At 40.5% G+C, this 22,986-nt stretch overlaps 1 protein-coding gene across 2 annotated transcripts in view; it reads right to left on the reverse strand.

Annotated features, from left to right (window-relative positions):
* The window catches only part of ANO4 (anoctamin 4), a 219,396-nt gene that overhangs the window by 36,614 nt on the left and 159,796 nt on the right, over positions 1–22,986 (reverse strand). For both annotated transcript variants that reach the window (XM_045779921.2, XM_087868824.1), the window contains 8 exons: positions 21,707–21,789; positions 19,028–19,168; positions 16,010–16,174; positions 9,897–9,933; positions 7,773–7,884; positions 6,744–6,801; positions 6,508–6,605; positions 4,652–4,794 (listed from right to left, as the gene is read on the reverse strand). In XM_045779921.2, the coding sequence (XP_045635877.1) occupies positions 4,652–4,794; positions 6,508–6,605; positions 6,744–6,801; positions 7,773–7,884; positions 9,897–9,933; positions 16,010–16,174; positions 19,028–19,168; positions 21,707–21,789 (837 nt within the window). The remainder of the gene's footprint in view (positions 1–4,651; positions 4,795–6,507; positions 6,606–6,743; positions 6,802–7,772; positions 7,885–9,896; positions 9,934–16,009; positions 16,175–19,027; positions 19,169–21,706; positions 21,790–22,986) is intronic.

Below are 22,986 nucleotides of genomic sequence, written 5' to 3' on the forward strand. Positions count from 1 at the left end.
ACAGCCACTCTGGAAGACCGTGTGGAGGTCCCTTAAAAAGTTAAAAATTGAGCTACCCTATGATCCAGCCATTGCACTACTGGGTGTTTACCCCAAAGATACAGACGTAGTGAAGAGAAGGGCCATATGCACCCCAATGTTCATAGCAGCAATGTCCACAATAGCTAAATCGTGGAAGGAGCCGAGATGCCCTGCAACAGATGACTGGATTAAGAAGTTGTGGTCCATATATACAATGGAATATTACTCAGCAATCAGAAAGAATGAGTTCTCAACATTTGCTACAACATGGACAGCACTGGAGGAGATAATGCTTAGTGAAATAAGTCAAGCAGAGAAAGACAACTATCATATGATTTCTCTCATCTATGGAACATAAGAACTAGAATGATCAGTAGGGGAAGAAAGGGATAAAGAAAGGGGGGGTAATCAGAAGGGGGAATGAAACATGAGAGACTATGGACTATGAGAAACAAACTGAGGGCTACAGAGGGGAGGGGGGTGGGGGAATGGGATAGACCGGTGATGGGTAGTAAGGAGGGCACATATTGCATGGTGCACTGGGTGTTATACACAACTAATGAATCATCGAGCCTTACATCGAAAACCGGGGATGTACTGTATGGTGACTAACATAATATAATAAAAAATCGTTATTAATAAAAACAAAAAAACAAAAAAAACAAAAAAACAAAAACAAAAAAAAAAAAAAAAAAAAAAAAAAAAGAAATATTCCCACAAAGAAAATTCCAGATCTAGCCAACTTGACTGAGTTCTTCCAAATATATAAGAAATAATAATCTTATACAAACAGTTTAAGAGAATAGAAACAGAAGGAGAAAATTATCCAAATCAGAGGTCATCATAGCAATGACACCAAACCCTGAAAGAAATACTACAAAAAAGAAAGACTATAGTAGGATATGTTTCATGAACTTATATATAAACGTTAGCAAGTTTGGCAATTAAAGAAAAAAAGTATCATGACCAAGTGAGTACTTTTTCCAAGTTTGGTGTAACAACTTTAACAACAACAAAAAATCAGTCAATAAAATTCACCACATTGATAAGAAACTCATATCATTTTAGCAGATTTAGATGATTCAATAGAATTTAAGTAGAATTCATGATGATGACTCTCAGCAACCTAGGGCTATACGGAAACTTCTTTAACCTGACAAAAGATATACACAAGGTTGGGGGGAAAGGAGCAGGCAGAACACAGAGGATTTTTAGGACAATGAAAATACTCTGTGTCATATTATAAGGCCAGATCTATGTCATTATACATTTGCCCAAACCCATAGAATGTAAAACACCAAGAGTAAAGTAAATACGTACTTTGGGTGATTATGTGTTAATGTAGGTTCATCCTTGATTTAAAAAAAAAAAAAGTGCCTTTCTGGTGAATGATGTTGATAATGGGAGGCTATGCACATGTGGGGATAGGAGGCATATGTGAAATCTCTGAGACTTCTCAATTTTGTGGTAAACCTAAAACTCCCCTAAAAAAATAGTCTTAAAAAAATCAGCGGGAAAAGAAAATCCCAATAGAAAAGTGAGCTAAGTGTAGAAATCAGAAATCTGATCCTAAAAGTTACAGGGAACAAATTTGGAAGAAGAATAAAGTTGAAACTTTTGTTCACTTTAATACACCACTATAAGAGAGAGTAAGAAGTCAAGCCACCAACCAGGAAAGGATATTTGACTTGCTGCATAGCTATCTGACAAAGGACTCATATCCAAAATAGGTAAATAATTTCTAAAATCACTAAAAAAACGAAACAAAACATGGGTTTAAATGCAAATTCACAAAAAAGCATAACCTTATGGCCATAAGCATATGAAAAGGTGCTCAGCATTACTAGTTGCCATGAAATTTCAAATTAAAACCATGAGATACTACTACATACCAACCAGAGGGGCTAAAATTCGCAAAGACTAACAAGTTTTAGTGAGTATGTGGAATAACTGAAGCTCTAAGATTGCTGGTCGGAGTGTAAATTGGTACAACCCAGTTTTGAAAACAGAAAGTGTCCGAAGATCAACAAATGCCTATCTTATGGCCTAGCAACTCCACCGCTACATAAATTCCCTTCGGATATATGTACATATGTTAATCAAATCACATGTACAAAATGTTCACAATACTATTTGTAAGAGCCCAAACCTGGAAATAACCCACATGTCTATCACCTGTAGAATGGAGAGATAAATAGTGGTACATTGCTGTTTTCAGGAGGCTAAAAGATCTGTAGACTCACAAAATAGTTGTGTCGGCACACTGACATCTGCACTTCCACAAGTAAATTCGCCTTTTCTTGACTCAAGCTTGACAAAGGCTTTGATTCCTATTAAAAAGCATTTATCTAGCACATTTATCTTTAGCAGTGCTCACGAAGTTCCATACTCACGAGGTACGTTTTATGATATGGGAGAGGGCTGAAGGATTGGTGGTGGTGGGTTTGGGCAGTGTGGGGGGAAGAAGAGAAAGTTGGGGAGTATCTGGGAGTAGAAATGCAAAAAAATCACATGTGCCCTAAAGATGGAGGTGAGTATCAAAGAGAAACCCCACCTGCTTCAAAATTTTGCTTCGGGTATACATTCTAGGAATACTACACGGCAATGAAAAGAAAGCTTACTACGTGTAGCGACATAGATGAATCTTATACACATGATCTTGAAAGAAGCCAGTTATTAAACAGTATGTATTGTAAAATTTCATTCACATGGAGATTTTAAAAAAAGGGCAAAATTAATCTATGGTGTTAGAAATCAGGAGAGTGGTTAGTGAGGGTATTATGACTGGGAGAGAAAAGAGAGACTTCTTTGAAAGTGATAATATTCTATTTCTTGATTGACCATACAGGATGGCAAACATTTTCTTTAAGGAGCCAGACAGTAAACTCTTCAGGCTTGCTAGGTCAATCTCTGTCAAAACTACTCAACCCTATTATTGTGCAAAACCAACTATAGATAATATGTAAATAACTGGATATTGCGGTGAACCAATAAAACTTTATTTACAAAAACAGGCAATAGACTCAGTTTGACCTGAGAGCTATAGTTTGCCAAATTCTCACCTACACAGATTGGTAAATATGTAAAAATTTATTGATCTGTATACTTATTTATATACTTTCTGCACTATCATACTTCAATGAATACATTAAAAATATAGATAACAAAGCAGGGAAGTCATTAAGAAAATAAAATGAGAAGAACAGAAGGAAGCAGTTAGGATTCACTAGTCTGCTTGTGATGCTTCTGAGATTTGTGTCTTGTTGCAGATACTGCAGTATTTGGAGCACTACTAATTCTAGCCCCATAAAAGCTTCTTTTCAAGCACTCAATATACCAACATTATTGTTCATTTCCTTCTTTATGGGAGAAAAGTCCATTAAGAGACCTCAAAATGGTTAGTTCTCTTAATGAATTCCCTTTATTAAGTTTTATTATTAATGCCCACATTGATTTCTTCTCTAAGTTATATTATCCCTTCTATAATTGAAACTTCAAAAACATCAGTAGATACTTAAGACATAAGCAATCTAAGAACATTAAGCATCTATTCTACTATTCCTTTAATTTTCAGATTTTCCCAGAAAGAACTGTTTCTTTCAGAAGTAATGCATCTTGCCCATCCCTACCCCCACTTTTACCCCAATGTTATAGAGCTTAAGCATAATTGAAAAAAAAAAAAAAAACCCATACACACCATCTATCTGCTAAGCAATTCTGTTAGCTTTTCTTTAAGAACAGGAAAATAATAATGATGCTACAAATAACATGTCCCAAGTGTATCCTATGAGCCCAGTCATTGTTCTAATTGTTCATTAACTCATTTAATCCACATAAGGACCTTATGAAATGGTTGATCTCATTATTATCCCCACTTTAGAGGTGAAAAAATTGAGACAGAGATTAATTGTCCAAGCTTCATAGTTAATAAGTGATAGGGCTGGGATTTGAACCCAGGTAATCTGGTTCCATAGCCCATGCTCTTGAATACATGCTTGGGTAGATATACAACATACAAGATAAATAGCTTGGGTTTGATTAATGGAGAAATCTAATTCCTTACATGTAAGTGCAAGCATAGCTTCAGCATTCCCAGCTTCCTGCCATCCTCGCCAAGAGAAATGGCTGCTCCGCCATCCCCTCTACTGATGCATCCTGCAGCTTCTAGGACTCCTTATTGCACTTACTCTTTATATCTCTGGCTCTACCCCGCTAGCCCGTGTACTCTTTGAGAGCTGAGACTATGCGCTATTCCTTCTTGTAGCTCTAGTGTCAAGCATAGCGTCTGCCTGGAATAACATGGCTCAATACATGTCTGCTAGAAGAATGAATCAATCATGCTATGAATAATTCTCTTTTCTTTGGTTCACCATTTTCCAACTTATTTTTGTTCCCTGGTGATTAATTACAAGGGACAGGACAATGTCATGAAGAGTTTGAAGGCCTAGGCTTTTGACACCATCTCTATGGATTGAGCTTCTTAAAACAAGAAACTCCCTCCTCTGCATTCAGCTGGAGAACCCCACACACTGCTGGCCTCAATGATAGAGGGTGCATGTCTAGCTGAATATAGCTTGAGATCTAGAATTGGCATTTAGAATTAATAGGATAAAATAGGATATTGGCATACTCATTTCTAAGTATTCATCGAAGAGTCCATAGGCATTCATGGGCTGAAGGTTGTAGTCCTTTTCCCACTGTGGGAAACTTATTTTTCTTTCAGGTCCACGTTCTTGTCGTACTTTTCTTCTGGTCCACCAGTTCTGAATTAACCTGCACAACAAGACCAATTCCTTTAAAAAAATATGTGACTGTTCAGAAGACTTAAGTAATAAGACAGACTTCAAATACAGAACCACCTAAAAATGTTTAGGATAGGCTGCCAAGAAAATAAAGCCTTGGATTAGGAAGACAATATCAACGGCTATACTTCATGCATTTGCCCTTACAAGTGAACAGAATGACTTTTTAACTATTCATGCAATTGTCTCATGTTCGGTGTCACCTCAGAGGGTTGGATAGAGGACTAAGAACATCTATACACTGACCCTCTAGCACCAAGGCAACACCCAGACCTTGGAGTAGAGGAAGGTCTGGCCTAGCTGACTTAACTTAGGACCCATGGGCAGTCTTACCATGCGGGTGCTGACCTGCATATTCTAACTGAGGGCCTGGAAGATCTGCAGACCCACTAAATGCTTCCTCTCTTAGCACACGGAAGCCTTCACGTCCTCAACTGGACTTGCCTGCTTTCAGCTCGAGCTCGACAGGGGCTCTGATTCCCAATAAAATGCATCTCACACTGGTGAGGTTAGCACATTAATCCTTAGTAATGTTCAGGAGTGCATCTTATGATAAGGAACAGGGTTGAGGAAATGGGTGCAAGGGCCAGATCTCTGCGCTACAGGGGACAAGGAAAAATTGAGGGGTATCCAAGAGTAGACATGCCAAAAAAACCCAAAAACAAATTGCGAAATAAAGGAAATAATGGGACAGGTATCGAAGGTAAACAACCTACTTCACAATTTTGCTCTCTGTCCATACTACTAGAAGATAAAATATAGTTTCCTTGATGTCTCTGACATTTTGATAAATTATGGCTTATACTTTAAAGTAGCATATAATGCTGATTTTTAAATTTTATGCATTTAAAAAAAAGTTTGATAGAAAATATCAAGCACTTGGAATAAGTTTTCTAAAAACCAAAGAATAGAAAATTACTGGCATAGGTTCTGACTGAGAGCTAAGAGGTGACTTTTCCGAAGTGATCCAAAATCTAGCTAATCATTCTGGCTGAGTGGTCCTCCCGGAAACCTGGAGTTCTCCACGGAGACACCAAGCGGACACGGAAACCAGTAGGTGTGGAATTAAAGCAGAAATAGAAGTTGCTGATTTATGTTCCTTTAAAACTTAACTGACCAGAGCTGAGCAAACACAGCAGAATTCAAGGTTATCCTTACAAAAGTGATGCAAGTTTTTGCCTATTGTCATCAACATAAACTATCGACACCAGGGGATATTTTTACTTGTCAAGGTATGTTGACCTAGAAATTCTCCAGTTTCTCTTCTGCATCCCTAAACTTTTCTCTTTTCCCTAAGTTCTTTTTCTGTACATTTTCAATTTAAGGTAGTTTTAAAAAATTACCATTCCTGATTTATCACGGGGGTGGGGTAGTAGAGCTCTAGTTAATGGGTCATAACTAGTGTGAGCCTTGCCGCGCATTATCTGAAGGAGGTGCTATAAGGAAGTGTTCAATATTTAGGGCCCCACAGAGACTTTTTAAAGCATATTCACTATCACTCACACTTCTGGTACCGAATCTTCCTAAAGAGCCGGTGCTTGAATAACTGAGCATGCGCGCTTCAGCTCCACGTATACGCACTGCCTTAACGGCGGAGTCTGCATCGCTTATCTTACTTGCCACACCTAGAAACGCCAATAATGAGCAATGCTGCGTCTCAACTCTAGATGTCTAAGGTACTTACGGGTAGCCGAGTTCCATGAAATTATTCCAGGTCTGCTTTAGCACCATTATAATGCCCATTTGCATACAGAGATCAATAAGGCATCCACTAGGGTGGCACTGCGAGGTAAGCAAACACAGAAATTCCAGAATCAGTGCAGAGGAAGAAAGAGTGTCTGGTTTCTAATCTGCACAAAGTTGCCCGAGGCTATTTAATATAAGACTATAGGAAATAAGGAATGATGGAAGAATACAGACCTCCTCTAGTCTCCATCTGTTTATCAGCCTCAAGTAGGCACCTGGGTGTCCTGTAAATCTTCGACACACAGAAAAACAAACCGTTATCCTGTAGGTCTAAGCCGTTCGTGACTAGTATGTTCAGATTAGCACATCCTCCAGTGAAAACTACTGGTACAACCAGGGCTGAGAGAATTAGGAAACTCTCCAGAGCTGTCAAACTGCAGCTTCTGGAATTCTCCAGGGTATATTTCCCTTCTGGACTGTCTGGCTGCTAACCACAGAGGCCGGCTCTTGTCGCTGGCTGTGACTTTGAACGTTTTCTGCTAACTATCGAGCGCTCTGGCCTGTGTAACAAACAGCATGTTGGTTTGAAACACATTCTGATCTTTTTGAGTAGAAGTTTAATTTAAAGAAAAATAACCAGCTTTACTGTTTGACTAGAATTCCACACTGAAGTCGCTCGATACCGAGAAGAAGCTACTGCATCCATCCCACCAAAACCCAACACTCGCCCGTCTCTGGTTCTTATCTCCTCTGAAACTACTTCCCAGCACAAAAGAATTCATAGGACGGGACTACTTAACACAGGACCTTTTGCAAATCCTCGTAACTGCGGGATTCAGAAGTTGCCCGCTCTCCTCTGGCATCCTATGTCAGCCCCTTTCCTGTCTGGATGTCCTTCCCTCTTCTGTGAAGGCAGGCAGCCAGGACACACTGCAGACCACCTTCCCCATTAGGTCTCCTGCTCATATAGGTGTGTGATCTGGGGGCCTGACTCAGGTGCGGATGGAGCGCACAAGTTTTAAATCCATCCTTCACTTGTGCAAATGCTTTTCCTCTATGTACCTTAGCAAGAAAAGGTGCACAAGTAACTTCTGACTGGAGCGGCCATTCCCCAGGATGGGAAGAGGAAGGGAACGGAGGAGGCTCATCTCTTTTTACCCTTTATGTAAATCACTGTGAAGGAGGTGCTTCCCTCTCACCCTGGTCAGGGACTGCCGAGTGCTCTGTCCCTGGCCTGCAGAAGCGTGGAGATCAGGTCCTTACCTTCCAAGGAAGAACGCGATGTAAAATGTGGAGCTGTTCAGATTGACAAACTGAAAAAGAAACATTTTCAGGGTGAAGCTGTTCTCCCACTCAGACTCTGTGCGAGGCTGCTCTGTGGACAAAAGGGGAGCAGAGTTTGAGAGGTTGCCTTTGACCCCTTCTTAACTCCCTCTGCCCTACTCCCTATACACACAGGGCAGGAGCAGAGGTGTTCTAAGGAGGCTGCAGGAGACCCCAGTTTGCCTACAGATGGTGTGTGATGGAATGGACCACCCATGAGATCCTCAAGCTTGCAGACCAGCCCCAGGATGCAGTGGGAAGCAGCTACTGAGGTAGCTGAGGGAATGGATGCCCTCTCTGGGCATCCTGGGGCACTCTGGCCTGGAGTAGAGACAGCTAAGCTGAAGGGGCCTCATTCCCTTTTGCTCTTAGTTGCTGCCTGTGGGGCAGGCCTGTCTGTCAGGTCCCCTCCCAGCTCCTAATTAATTCCTTGTTCTCCAATTCTATTTTGGTGAAATGCCAGGTGCTGCTGCATGAGAGGGAGTCAGACCCCTCTCTCAGAATGCTGAGAGTATCTGACTTTTTTGCCTGTTACCCTCATCCATCATTTTCAATTCTCATGGACAAATACCAAGGAGACAACCTCACTTTAGAGCTTTTACTGTATATCACCATCTGTATCTTACAATATTCTGACCTCAGGAGCCAATTCTATCTCCTTATAGTTTGACTTCCATAAAGCAAGTGCTCTTTGGACATTGTGATATGAACCAAAATATGAATCAAACTTCCAGCTTGACATCTCATGTCAAATGTACCCATCCTTCCCTAGGAGCTGCGTCCTCATCCCAAGCAATGTCAAAGAAAATGTATTTAATTCCATAGTACTTTCTCTGTTTCCACATTCTCTGAGCTTCTAATTGCTCTTTACCACTTCACCCCATCAATTTCTTTTCCACTAATGCCTCAAAATGCTTGCTGGGAGCATATCTGAGAAGGGGGAGGAGAATCATATTTAACAAAGCTGTACTGCTGTTGAGAGAAGAAAAGACAAAGGATTTTCAAAAGGTTTTAGCTTTACTTCACTTCGGCTACTGAACTACTGGTTACGTAGGAAGGTCTCCCACAATGTTAGCCAGCTGGGTGGGTGCCCAGGTATCCCAACCACAGATGGGCCAGGACTGTATCTCCCTGGCATCTTTGCCAGCCTGGATCAAGGTGCCACTGGACACAATCTGCCAATGCAGTTATCTCTTCTGTGCATATAAGCCTCTTTCTATCTTTCAGGGCAAGTGATAATGACGGAGGATTTTAACGACATTAAAGGAGATATGCCAGGTACCTAGCTCTGTATCTGGCACATAGAAAGGCTCAATAAATGACATCTTGTATTATAATGATTAAAAATAAAAGCATTTTTGTGATTTTACCCCCCTCTGGACAAGCTACATATGGGAATGTGCTAAAATAGGTCTACGTGTGGGAGCATGCAATTTTCTCAAATTGCATAGAGTAAAATGACTAATGTTTCATTAATAAAATTGGGACAATTTATCTTGAAAACATGGAAAATGTACAGTGCATAGTCAGCTACCAGATTGTTCTAATGTTTTATGGAGTCAGAGAAATGTTCTTAGGGGTGACTTGTCCAGATGAAAGTAAATGTCAGGAATGATTAGGCCACCCACACTCCTGGTAGAAGGCCCCCAGTCTTCAAAACAACTAACCTTGCTGTGGTTTTTATATACCACGAAAACCTGATACATTTTTAATTAAATAAAAATTGTAGGCATAGCAAATGAACACTTTTCTAAATGACTCTGGGCACTTCATCTACAACTTTTGTGATGCAATATTTTTTGTGCATTAAGAGAAAACCTGCTTCAAATTACATTAGTTCATGATAGATAATGTTTATGACAGGTTTTAAACCTTTAAATAGAAATGATCCCCCAATTACTAGATGTATTTAAAACGTCCTGTTGAAGGCAAAGAACAAATTATTGTATGCAATTTGAAATAAAAAAGAATATTTCTCTTCAGCAGTGTTTCAGGAATCAGTCTTTGAAAAGATACTTCCCAGATCACAATACTGTACCATGAAATAAGAAGGGTCTCACTTACCTAAATTTGTCAGAAGCAGCGCTACTTTTTCATAGAGCTGTAAAATAAATTTCATACATTTAACAAAGAAGCTGTAGATGCTATAAAATCCCTAATTATAAAGGAAATAGGTAATCAAGCCATGAGTGAAAATAATTTCATTAACTGCCCATTACTCAACAATGAAAACAATGTAAACAAACAATTGTGTCCTTTCAGGGCAAGAAAGAAATGCACAAGGTCCCACTTTACTATTTTTAAATTCTCACTTCCTATGTTGGAGTAATTAATTGGCAACAAGGCTAGCTGCCACTAATTATCAGCTTGCTAAGTGATGCTGGGACAATCACAACATTCCGCGACCTCAGCATTTCTAAGACTGATTCTGATGGTAAGATTCTGTAATCTCATTGTTTATGGACTGCTGTATTTTCTAGATTAGAGCTTTCATAAATGCTGAAGTGATGAAACCTTACTAGGAACTCCTAACTTTTGATACTCTGCTTTTCCTTTACTGCACTGGATGCATCCTAACTCAACCAGCCATCTGGTAAATGGAGGATCCTAAGAGGGAAGGGAAAATATGTGTGTGTGTGTGTGTGTGTGTGTGTGTGTGTGTGTACGTGCGTGTGCACACGTGTGTATGCATATGTATATGGAAGAGCAGGGGGTACAGTTCAGGGCAAACCCAGCTCTAGGAGATTCCCCGGAGAGGGTATAAATCGAGAAAAAGAACAAGTGTCTTCTCTAAAATGAGAGACAGTAAAATGGAAAAGAAAAACGAGTCAAATGGATTGGAGCAACATGAAAATTAAGATCACATTTAAAGCAGTGAAAATGCACTGGTCAAAATTCCCCAGGCTTGAGGCGCCTGGATGGCGCAGTCGTTAAGCGTCTGCCTTCAGCTCAGGGCATGATCCCGGCGTTCTGGGATCGAGCCCCACATCAGGCTCCTCTGCTAGGAGCCTGCTTCTTCCTCTCCCACTCCCCCTGCTTGTGTTCCCTCTCTCGCTGGCTGTCTCTATCTCTGTCAAATAAATAAATAAAATCTAAAAAAAAAAAAATTCCCCAAGCTGTAACTATGACTTCGCCGGCCAGCAAGCTGCAGAGCCTGGGCACATTACCTCACCTCTTCTTTAGATGACAGTTTTCTTTTATGTGACTGAGAATGGGTATTGGACTCATTTTTCTTAAGGTCCTTCCCAACTTTTGAATTCTCTTATCCAAGACTTCTGCTAACTACAGAATTAGGGGAAAATACTGACAGTATGACTCTAAATTTTCAGCAGTGACTATGGTTCGCTAAAGTAAGGTAACTACTATGGCCATAGTATCATATTTTGTGTACAGAAGCCACAGACTCTTAGAGCCAAAAGTTAAGAGATTGGTATAATTTTCAATAAGAAATCCTGTGGCATAGTCATACATTTTAATCTAAAAAAATATTGGTTAACCACAGATTAGGACAGTTTTAATAAAATATGTTTTACTGTTACACTCTATCATTAAAGTTAGTTATATAATTTTCAAGGAAAATTAGATTTGACTGGTGAGGCCACCTTCCTCAAAACACAATTTTTGATTGTTGAGTTTATCCTTTAGATCTTTCATGTTGACATGCTTTGGTCCAAGTACCTCACTTTGCACTCCTGTCTCAAAGGTCTTGGTAGCTGGTGACACGCCAATGTTATTTTGGTTTGGACCCCAAAGGGAAAAAAAAAAAGGAACTTAGAAAGGGAACAGCACAGGAGTCAAACTATGGTTACTATTACCTTTTGAAAAATAAGGCAAAGTATATGGGGACACAGTCGGGATCCATGGCATGTGTGAACATTTTATAAACGTTGAAGGTGCAAGGGGATGAGCAGTGAGGCTTTGAGCAGGATGTAACCAGAAAGGGCACACAAGCAGAGTGCCTGATGGCCAGCAAGAGACCTGCAGATGAGCGGCTTCCGGAAAAAGTCTGATTCTCATTAGGCAGTTGAGATAGAAATCATGGAAGGTCTTTTCTGATAAAAGCAGTAGAAAAGCTGTTTCCAAACCGGACACCACAAATTGTGAGAGTTTAAATCTGTAACTGACAGAAAGCGTTCTGATCTTAAGTACACTTCCAAAAGAACCTATGAGTACTTGTGATTTGATCTTGTCCACCCAATCCATGTATGTGGGCTTGTTCTGATGCAATCCATATTTTCTGGCTCACTTCTTTCTGGAATAAGACCCAGTGTTTTTCACTGTTTAGAGTATAATGCAATAAGAGATTCATATTGGTATGGCTGAATAAAAAGGATGGTTATAACGTTTATTCTCCTCTTGGGATACATTCCTTGTTGGCATCTTTTGTTTCTGACCACCATATTGGGATGTCCTTTGGTCACTAGTGAAGCAGAATGGGATTGAAACAGTATGACAAGGAGCAAGAAAATCCATCTTATTCACTCCATCTTTGAAGTATTTCTTTTTCAAGAGGAAATAAAATGAAAACTAGTAAGTGCCCCTTAACCAGTCACTAAGAAGGTTAATATTTTGTTGGGTTACAGAATATGTATTTTTTAAAGTGGGCTCCATGTTGGGAGCCCAACACAGGGCTTGAACTCACGACCCTGAGATCAAGACCTGAGCTGAGATCAAGAGTTGGGTGCTTAATCGACTGAGCCACCCAGGTGCCCCAGATCAAAAATTTTTTATGACCTAAATTTTTAGTGTACACGCTACATAAGAGTAAATACACATCAAAAACAAAACTAACAAACAAGTGTAAATACACATCATAAAATCTAGAAACTAGGCATCCTTATAGATCTGCCTGTTCAGTTAAGGTTGGACAACTCTAGCAGAAAGTCAGAAACAGGGTATGTGATCTATAACAATATTTAAAAATTAGAGGCTGTAATGAACAGAAGTTAAAAACCAATCTAGCTCTCAAGGTTTTTATATTCAATTAATGGAAAGTATTAATGATTCATGTCTAAATGATGATTTTTTTTGCAAGACCAGTATGGCCAAAATTTTAAGTAGTTGAAAATAATTTATGTAGCTATAAAAAATGTATATTGTAGGGTCATGAAATATCTTAAATTGAGTAATTTCAGAAGTCAGTAGATAGTTTGGTTCTGAACTGGTCAAAGCTACATTATAGTTATTAGTCTGTCACCTATCATTTATGTGATATTTGCTTAAGGACTTACTTTTTTATTTTTTGGATATTCTGATGAAAATCTTTCCGAACTATATTACACACTCAGTTGCCTTCGTAATGGAACCTGCAAGGCCTCAGGACATAATACAGGACTGTAAACGTGCTTGCTGGGATGGGGATGTCATCAGACACGGGCTGAGGAGAGTAAGGTGGTTGCTCCCTGCACGGAAGGGTCTTGCATGCTGCTGCTTTGAAAGTTCTTACGTATGTTTCTTATTTTCTTTCCTTCCCTTTGCTATGGCTTGTCATTTCCTGCCCTTGTCAGAATTCGTGCCTTAGTAACCTCCTGTTTTTCTAGTCTGATGTTGGTGAGAAATCAGAACACCAAAGTGTTCACATGTACCTAAAATAAATGAAAATACCCCTTAAGGGCATTCATAAACATAATACATGTCAGCTTTAGTGTGTAGACCCTACATCATCCATTTTGGTGACTCCGAAATGCTTGTTAGATGAAGCACAGAAACGCCTAGTAGTCTAGCTCCCAGCACACAGTACGTGCTTTGCAATGTCCATAACTATATCGTTTTCCCATTCCCTGTGCTCCCTTCTTCATTTTTAGTTTACTTTCTTTTTCTTGACTGTGTCTCATGAAGTAGAGATTGCTGGATAAGTGATTTCCAGTTGAACGAAGTATTACTCTGACAACATTGGTATGTCTGCTCAAAATGTATGAGCAGCCATGTATTTATAGACTCACTGCATGTATTTATTTCTTAAGATGCATAAATTAAATTTTAATAAGACATTAGAGAAAAAGAGGGCTTTAATTCATTGCAAACTACCTGGATGCAGAATCTTTCAGTGCTCTGGCTGTTTGGTTAATTTCACCATGAATCACTCCCCTTCACAATGCATATATTCCACAATTAACTTTGAGACGAGCTGAGTCCTGGAGGAGAGAGGGCCAGGGGGTGCCACATGTCCACTCTCAACCTCCACTTGACCACACACGTACACAATCATCATGTCAAATGATTAGCAACTGCTCTTGTTTCATTTTTAGAACTTCTGTATTCTGAAACTATTATTCTGAAAATAATAAAGAAGTTCTGCATATTTTAGTAATAATAATAATAATAATAATAATAATAATAATAAATCAACTATATTTCATTAGCTCAGTGATTACTAGCTCACTTAAGAATCCTAAATAAAACTTTTTATTATTGGGTAGGTTGAATTCTCTGAAGAATCACTCTGAGCTTATGGGTTATAGAATTTAGGATTATTTAAAGAGCTAGAAATGACAATCCAAAGAGATTAAACTATATTGATAATAGTATTAAATTACTTGGCCTTTGGAAAACCCTTTTTTAATGATGAGAGAAATTCAACATTATGGCCCAGATTTAAGATGCAAGCTAACCAAGGGTGAGGGAGCCATAATTAAATGAACAGCTACCCCATGTCAAACACTCCACATACATTATTTATTCCCTGCTAACAAATCTCTAGTGTCAGTATTTTTATGTATAGGTTGACCTCAAATCTAACAATGTCAGCAAATGATACTATTTGTTCTGCAAATAATCACAACAATTTGCTGAGAGCCTACTATGTGCTAGGCCCTGTTTCAGACACTGGGAAATAATAAGAGTAAAAAACAAATAGATAAAAGTTTCTGCCCTCATGGGTTTACATTCCAATGGAGAAGACATATAATAAATTAAAAACAGGAAGTTATATGGTAATAAGTACCACAGAGAAAAATAGAGCTGGCAAGGAGATAGGAAATTTTAGCTGGCAGGAGAGGGTTATAATTCTAAAACTGAGTGACCATGGAAACCTTATATTAGAAAAGTAACATGTGAACAAAGAAATGAAGGAGGTGAGGGAGTAAGCCAGGCAGACCCCATGGGGAGGAATATTCCAGGCAGAGAGAAGAGCAAGTAGAAAGCCCTAGAGTGAGAGCATGCCTGGCATATCCAGGGAACAAAGGGAAAGTCAGCCTGGAGCAGGAGAAGCAGGGTGAGTAGGGAGGAGACAAGGTCGTAGATGTCACTGGGACCAGAAGGAGAGCCTTGGAGGCCACATGGAGATGTGAACTTTCATTCTGAGCAAGAGGAAAGCCACTGCACACGGTGAACAGAGCAGCGACAGGAGCTGACTCGCAGGTAAGAAGCTCTCACTAGCTGCCGTGATGAGTCTAAATTGAGAGAGCAAACGTGGGAGCCGGGAGACCAGTTAGGAAGGCACCGCAATAACCCAGGTGGGAGCTACTGGGATCTGGGACCAAGGTGGGACTTGGGGACATGTGAGAAGTGATCAAACTCTGGAAACAGACACTGAGAGAAACAGAGAAGTCAAGGATAATGCCAAGGTTTTCAGCCTGAGCGGCTACCAGGGAAGGGCGGGGAGCGTGGAGGAACTGATTTTGGAGGGAAGAGAGGGGTCTGGAGGGACGAGAAGCAGCTGGATGTATGCGGCTCAGGGGAGACATCTGGGCTGAAATACAAAACTGAAAAAAGCCTGGAATTAACACAAGCAACGTGCACCATCCTGATGGGTCCCTTGCAGGGTTATCTCAAGCAATGCGTTGGATACTGACCTTTCCTGTCATTCAGAATCAAAAGGAAATGGGAACCAACACTGTTGAGCTGTGTCACAGATTCTGGGCTGGGACTTTAAAATATGTTCTTTCTCTAAGTTTCCCCAAGAGGTATATATATACAGTGTTATCTTATTGGGTAAATAAAGGAACGAAGATTCAGAGAGGGCTAGTGCCTTCCACTGTAGAAAATCCTGGAGCCTAGATCTGACTCAAGCCTCCTCAATCCCCGGACCTGAGTGCATCTCCTGCCCAGCAGTTTGCTGCCTAGCCATCCACGCTACGTGACAGACTCACCCCTCCGAGGCTGGGTCCCCTTAGCATCAAAAGAAAACCACAGCCCAGATCGTTGAACCTGAGGCTGGTTACCCTGTGGTCACTTACCACATTCAGCAGCATAATGATGCAGAAGTTGATGCACACGGCAGTCCCCGTGGTTGCAACCTGAGAGTTATTCCTGATTAACGCCCACTTGAAGGCAGCAAAAGTGCTGACAGTCACCACCCGGTAAATGACGATCCCGAACACGGCAGCGATCACTACGCAGATCTGGGAGGAAGACAGAGAGCCTGTGAGCACTGGTGGAATGTCTCAGGAGGAGGGTTCCCACCACTGCAAAATCCCACCACTGGAAAACAAGAAAAGGAAATAAAGCAACAGTGGTATTGACTCAAGAAACCACAATAAAATGCTAACTTTTCATTGTGGTTAATACTTTCTTTTGCCTGTATGTTCTTTGTTATTCAAATAGAAAAACCATAGTGCTTGAAAGCTGATAAACTGTGTAAGCTATGGGGTAACATTTTATTAAGCAGGGCATCAGATTGAGCACTATTATTATGGAAACCTTAGGATGTCACTCTTCTGTGTAAAACTCTTTATTGGTTTCTTTTACTCTTAGGATAAAAGCAAAGCCTAAATGGTGGCAAGACTTTCTCCACCTCGTTGAATGCCATTTTCCCTTTTGTCTGGGGACTCCAGAACCTCTCTCGTGGTTTCAAATGGGCTAACCTCCAACACGATTTCCTTTGCCTAAAAGGCTGACCACCCCCCTTTCCCATACCACACACACACATACATGGATGTGCACACGCACACACGCCCTATAACACCTACTCCTCCGTCACGCCTCAGCTCAAGAACCACTTCGTAACTGAAGCTTTTCATGACCCTCAGACTTTGCTATTGTCATATGGTACCTATACTCTACTTTTAGTATCCTGTTGATAATTTCTAACAATTTGTCAGTTTGGTTATTGCCAGTTTCCCTCATTTAGAAAGTGCAATAGTTCCCCCCTTATCTATGGGGGATATTTCTAAGGCCCCCAGTGGATGCCTGATACCTCGGACAGCACCAAACCCTATATATACTATGTTTTTTTCTATACATACATACCTATGAGAAAGTTTAATTCACAAATTAGGCACCGTAAGAGACTAACAACAGTAACTAATGATAAAGCAGAACAATACACTGTAATAACAGCTGTGTGAGTATGGTCTCTCTCCCTCTCAAAATATCTTATTGTACTGTACTCACTCTCCTTGTGGTGATGTGAGATGATAAAAGGACTACGTGATGAGATGAAGTGAGGCAGATGACACAGGTCCTGGATATAGCATTAGGCTACTACTGACCTTCTGATGATATGTCAGAAGAATCACCTGCTGCTGGCCTGGGGTTGACTGCAGGTACTGAAACTCCAGAAAGCAAAACTGCAGATAAGGGAGGGGGGCACTATAGGCTCCGTCAGGGCAGGTCTGGAGTCTGTTTTGCTCACCATAGTTTCTATAGCACCTTACATAGTTACAGGTGCATAGTTCAGCTATTTGTTCCTGAATAAGCCAACTGTGTGACAGGTACATAATCTCTTACTAATCAGTTACGAACACTGAACTTAGTTATCTTTCTCTGAAGACTTCGTGGTATGTGACAAGAACACAACATGTCTTCTATCTATTGGGAATCTGAGACTCCAAAAAGTCTGTGTCTTTCGTTAGGTGACTCAATCTATCAGAGTAAAGACCTCTACCTACTTAGTTATCAAAAACTTTAAGTTGAGCCTCAGGATGGACTCTGCTGATTTCGAGATTGTTAGAAGCATTCCTCTGTTTTACACCATTTTTGGCTTCCTATGAGTGACATGGTCTAAAAGCTCGAGTATAAACCCTAGCTGGAACTGGCCAAAATTACAACAACAACAACAACTGCCCACATCTTAATCCTTCAGCTATTGATGGGGAGATTGGTGAAATCTACACTGAATTTCAGACAGGGTGGCAATATGGTGGAATGGACAGCTCGCGGGACTCAGTCAGAAGTCCGGTCTGGATCATGGCTCTGCTTCTACCTAGCATTCTAACTGTGGGCACGTGGTTTGTCCTCTCTATGGCTTTGGCTTCCTATGCTCCAGGTTGCCCATCTGTAGAGTAGGAAAAACTTCTATGTCTATATGTCTTGTAAGATACAAAAAGACAATAAATATGAAAGTCAAGGCATAACACAATGGCTTACAGAGTAGTGTCTATAGAAAGGTATGGATTTGAATCTTGGTCTGAGCCAAGAGACTCCTAGGCGTGCTGCCCACCCACCCTTTCGCCTTCCCAGTTTCTTTGGCTAAAGGGGGGATGGAGTGTCTAGATTTGCTGTCATCTTGTCCTTTCTAATCTAATGACTTACAATACCTATTTACACACTCTTCCATTTGGAAAGAGGAAAGGAGAATCCTAACCACCTCTTACTGTTCTAAAATGACATTTCTGAAAAATTTGCGTAAGTTTTGTCCAGTGATTAACAGAGTCAAAGTTGATCACTAAACGACTTCTTTTTAGGAAAAGTCAACAACCCAGGTTTAAAGTAGTGTTTTTCAAACTGAAAAAACCATTAGTGAACCTGGAAATGATATTTAGGGGTTGTGGCTGGCATTAAAAAAAAAATCAGAGTATTGCATATTGCAATGGTGAGCACTGTTTCAGTTACTCTGTTTAGTTTTATACATCTCCTGGCATGGCATACGCTGGGTTATGACAGAGAATGTAGTCTCACTTATGGGCATGGCAAGCAAAAGGCTTGAAGAACACTGCTGCTAGCTCCTATCTCAACTTTTACTTCCTTTCAGCATAGCACAGAGAGGCAAGCAGAAAGAACTGGAGCTCTTGGCTATTTACTGGCTGATCCTGAACAAGCCCCTTAGCCTTCTAGAGTGTCTCAGTGGCTCCATCTGGAACACGGGGACAGCAGTACCATCTCTGACCACCTCACAGAGTCTTTGTGAGGAGTAAATAACAGAATGCGCAAAAATGTTTTGTGGAATTATGCAAATGCCCGATATGATTATTGTTGACACCACGCTACAGGTTTGTACTTTATGAAACAAAGAGTTTTGTAGAAAAGTTTCAAACCATAAAAAATATCCCAGATGCAGAAACGATAAGTCGGCTGCATTTATCTGCAAATGCTTGATATGGTTCTGGCTTTCCTGAAATGGGATTCATTCGCTCTTTCTTGGAGTACTTGGCTTCAAACTGGGGCCGTATTTCTTCCTAAGAACAAACAGACACATTTTTTATGCACTGGAGAGATATATACACACAATGTAAAAAAACAAAACAAAACCAACAATCGTTTTACTACCGTAAAACTGAATCAACAGCTACCATGCTAATTAGTCAATCAGTGAGGTGGCTCAAAGACCCAGGTTTAAATGTTTGGAAATTGGCCACTTGAAGAAAACCTAAAAGGTGATGCTTTAGACTTATTATCACTAAGGCAGTGTAATTTTTTTTTAAAAAGATTTTATTTATTTATTTGACAGAGAGAGACAGCCAGCGAGAGAGGGAACACAAGCAGGGGGAGTGGGAGAGGAAGAAGCAGGCTCCTAGCAAAGAAGCCTGATGTGGGACTTGGTCCCAGAACGCTGGGATCACACCCTGAGCCGAAGGCAGACGCTTAACGACTGCGCCACCCAGGCGCCCCTCCAAGACAGTGTAATTTAGACTATAGTTAAGTGTCTCTGTTATCTTATTCAGCTGTGCTTGCAGAAACAAACAGAATGAGAAAAGGGGCCACCTTTTCCGTCCCTAGCAGTTTGAAACGACTACTAAACTTTTACTTTTATTACCAGGGAATGATACAGACACCAGGGCAAAGAAAGTTCTTGAACAGCAAAATGCCTAGAATTTATGTTGTGAGTTATAATGGCAAATATAATTCTTAGTTTCCTCCTGCAATTAAGAATATTTCTTTTCAATTGAGGCAGCCAAAAATATGGTGAATCTACTTTTTAATAAGTTCCTGTAAGAGTCATTCACCTTTAACCAGTATATTTTAAATGTATTAATTGGTATTAAAAACAAGGTAAACATCTTTCAAATCCAGCTAATATCAAGGCAGCTCTAATTCTAAATCAAGCTGAGGTTTTGTTTCATTTAGTTGAGCTCCATTTAATGTGAAAAGTTTCTGACTAAAAAGCAATTACGGGATTAGGAACGGGAAATCAGCAAGAGGATAGGCTAAAGTGGTTCTGGTTAATTAAGTACCTATTCTATGTGAATGTCTTGCAAGAGGAGGGGAAAGGAGTGGCAAGTCTGGTGAAATGGAGACTGAGTTAACCCAGGCAGAAATGCTCGGGACTCAGATGGAGAGACTGACAGAAAGTGAGGCAGGAGCTGACAGAAGAGAGGTTCTGGACAATGGGCACAGTTAGGCAGTAGCCTCTCTGTGTAGGAGGAAGGGAAGCCTCACTCCAGCTGCAGAATAAGCCCAAGGCTGGACTTCACTCAGTGACAGGTAACAGGGAAGGACGGGGGAGATACAGTTATAAACAGGTTCTGACTTCGTTCCCTTATTTTAGAAAGTGACGCTTGAGGATATAAACAGAACAGACCTGGAATCTTCTGTTTCTTTGGGAAACTGACTTTATCAGGCTGTGAGTGTCATCTAAGGGTCACTAAGTTAAGTATCCAGGGACTTGAGGCCAATCATGGAATGAGACCTGTGTGTCTGGGTGTTATGGGCTAAACCGTGTCCCCTCCCCCTGCAAATTCATTTGTTGAAACCCTAACCCGCAGTACTTCAGAGTGTGACTGTACTTGGACAGAGTCTTTATAGAGGTAATTAAGGTCAAGTGAGGTCATTAGAGTGACCCCTAATCCAATATGACTGGTTCTTTATAAAAAATTTAGACACAGACATGCACAGAGAAATGATGATGTGAACACAGAGGGAGTAGACAGCTATCTACAAGCCAACGAGGGGAGCCTGCAACAGATCTTGCACTCATGGTCCTCAAAAGAAACCAACTGTACCAACGCCTTGATCTCAGACTTCCAGCCTCCAGCAACGGGAGCAACTAATTTCTGTTGTTTAATCCACAGTCTGCGGTCCTTTGTTACGGCAGCCCCAGCAAACTAATACCCTGGGTTCTCCGTGAAGAAGGCATGCAGCAAGTTGGGGCTTTTCTGCACAGCAACCTGAGTGCCACAGGCTAGCACGCAAGGCATTTAGATGCTTCCACCAACGAGGCCTCTCGAGGAGTGGTTTCTCCTCAGCATTTATGCACTTGAGGTCCTACTTCTGGGCCTTTGCAGCTCTGGGCACTGTCCAGGGTTCTGGAGAGCACACAGAAACATTTCCTTGGAATTCTCTCATGAGGTTTCCTTCCATGTACCTAGAGCTGTAAGACTAATACTCTTCTGCTAAAGGAAAGAAAATGGATACTATTTAAGAAAACTAAACAAACCTACAGCTGTAAGACTAACACTCTTCTGCTAAAGGAAAGAAAATGGATACTATTTAAGAAAACTAAACAAATCTTACTACTAACGCTTCTGAAGTCCCTACCTACAAGTGAAATGTTTCACTTAGCCACGGAATCTTAATCGACTAAGCAATCACAATGTTGTCTTTTCTTTCTTTTAAATTCTGCTCGTTTTTATACTACCTGAAGCTTTTTTGCAAAGACAGGTATTGAAATGCTTTATGAGCAAAGCTGACTCTGTCACAGAGCCGAGTGATGACTCGAGAGGACTGTGTATTTGTTGATTTGCTTTTTGAAAAATTCTGAGGTAAATAATACAAACCTCCTCTTCTTCCCAGTCTATCAGATCCCAGTCATAAGCAATTACGGCTCGCCGTCTTTTCCAGAACTCCAGGAAAACTGTCGCTGGAACAAGCAGAGAAACACAAAGACGTTTTTCAAATAAAACAATGCTGTTAACTGTCACTGAATAATGAAGTCATTGCAGAGAATAACAGTTGTTTGTGTAAGCATCCTTGAATATCAGAATTTGTAGCTAAGCTTCACTTAACAAGGACCTTTTCTGAGAATTACTAAGCTTGTGTCAAACATAATGAAAAATTAAAGATTTCATTTAGAATTAAATTAAGGTGATTTGCAAGTCGAGGCAGAAACAGACTTAGAATAACAAAGCTCCTGGGATATAAAAATACAGAAAAGTAGGTTACCAACATCTTTCTCATTGATAGAGTATTTATTTTTAAACGCAAGGGGCAGGTAAGGGCAGAAAAGCAAAAATAAAGCTTAGCAGTTTACATGTATTTGACTGCCAGTGCATGTCTCCCAAATCCTTCTTGCAAAAAATATCCATGTAAAATGTATTTTACTACTTTATTGAAAGAAGCAATTTTACTATTTTACTCTTTTTTTCAAAATATTTCTTTGTTGTCACATTAAAGGAAAAAGTGTGCAAATTCTGTTAAGAACCTTTTTTAATGAGGCATGGGGTAGCTGACTTTCCCACGCAGGAAAATCAAGGTTTATCCTCATTCAGCCAAAGTAATTTTCTACTCAATTCAGTTATTATTCAATGACAGAGGGGAAAAAATAATCACGGCATAATCTTGCTGCCTTGGAAGTCACAAGGAAATTGATAAGACACACAACACACACACAACACACACACACACACACACACACACACACACACACACACACACACACACATGCATTCACACGCTCTCAAACTCTGATGATGACTGCAGCGAAAGCTATCACAGAGACACTCAGGAGATGGAATTGGTGGCTCTCTCTCCTGGGCCTTGCTATGGTACTTAGACTTACAGAAGCAAGGGTCCAGGGCAGACCTGGTAGGCAGGATTTTCTAAAGCAGGCCTGCTATGTTAACTCTTTTCTGTACACTTGCCCTCTGCCTCACCAATTTTCTTGTCTTTGCATGGGCCCCCTGGGACAATTATTTTACGAGATTCTCCGGCCCCTCAAGCAAATGGTACTTTCTATAGACTTTCTCTCTTTTTTGTCTCGAGTCTCCCCTGGCTTTGAAGAGATGAAGCAGCCAGCCCTTGAAAGTGTGGTTATTCTTCACGAAAAGTCAGGACTGTA

The sequence above is a fragment of the Ursus americanus genome, chromosome 17 (genome assembly GCF_024610735.1).
Source record: "Ursus americanus isolate L20-20 chromosome 17, mUrsAme1.1.p, whole genome shotgun sequence".
Lineage (NCBI taxonomy): Eukaryota > Metazoa > Chordata > Mammalia > Carnivora > Ursidae > Ursus > Ursus americanus.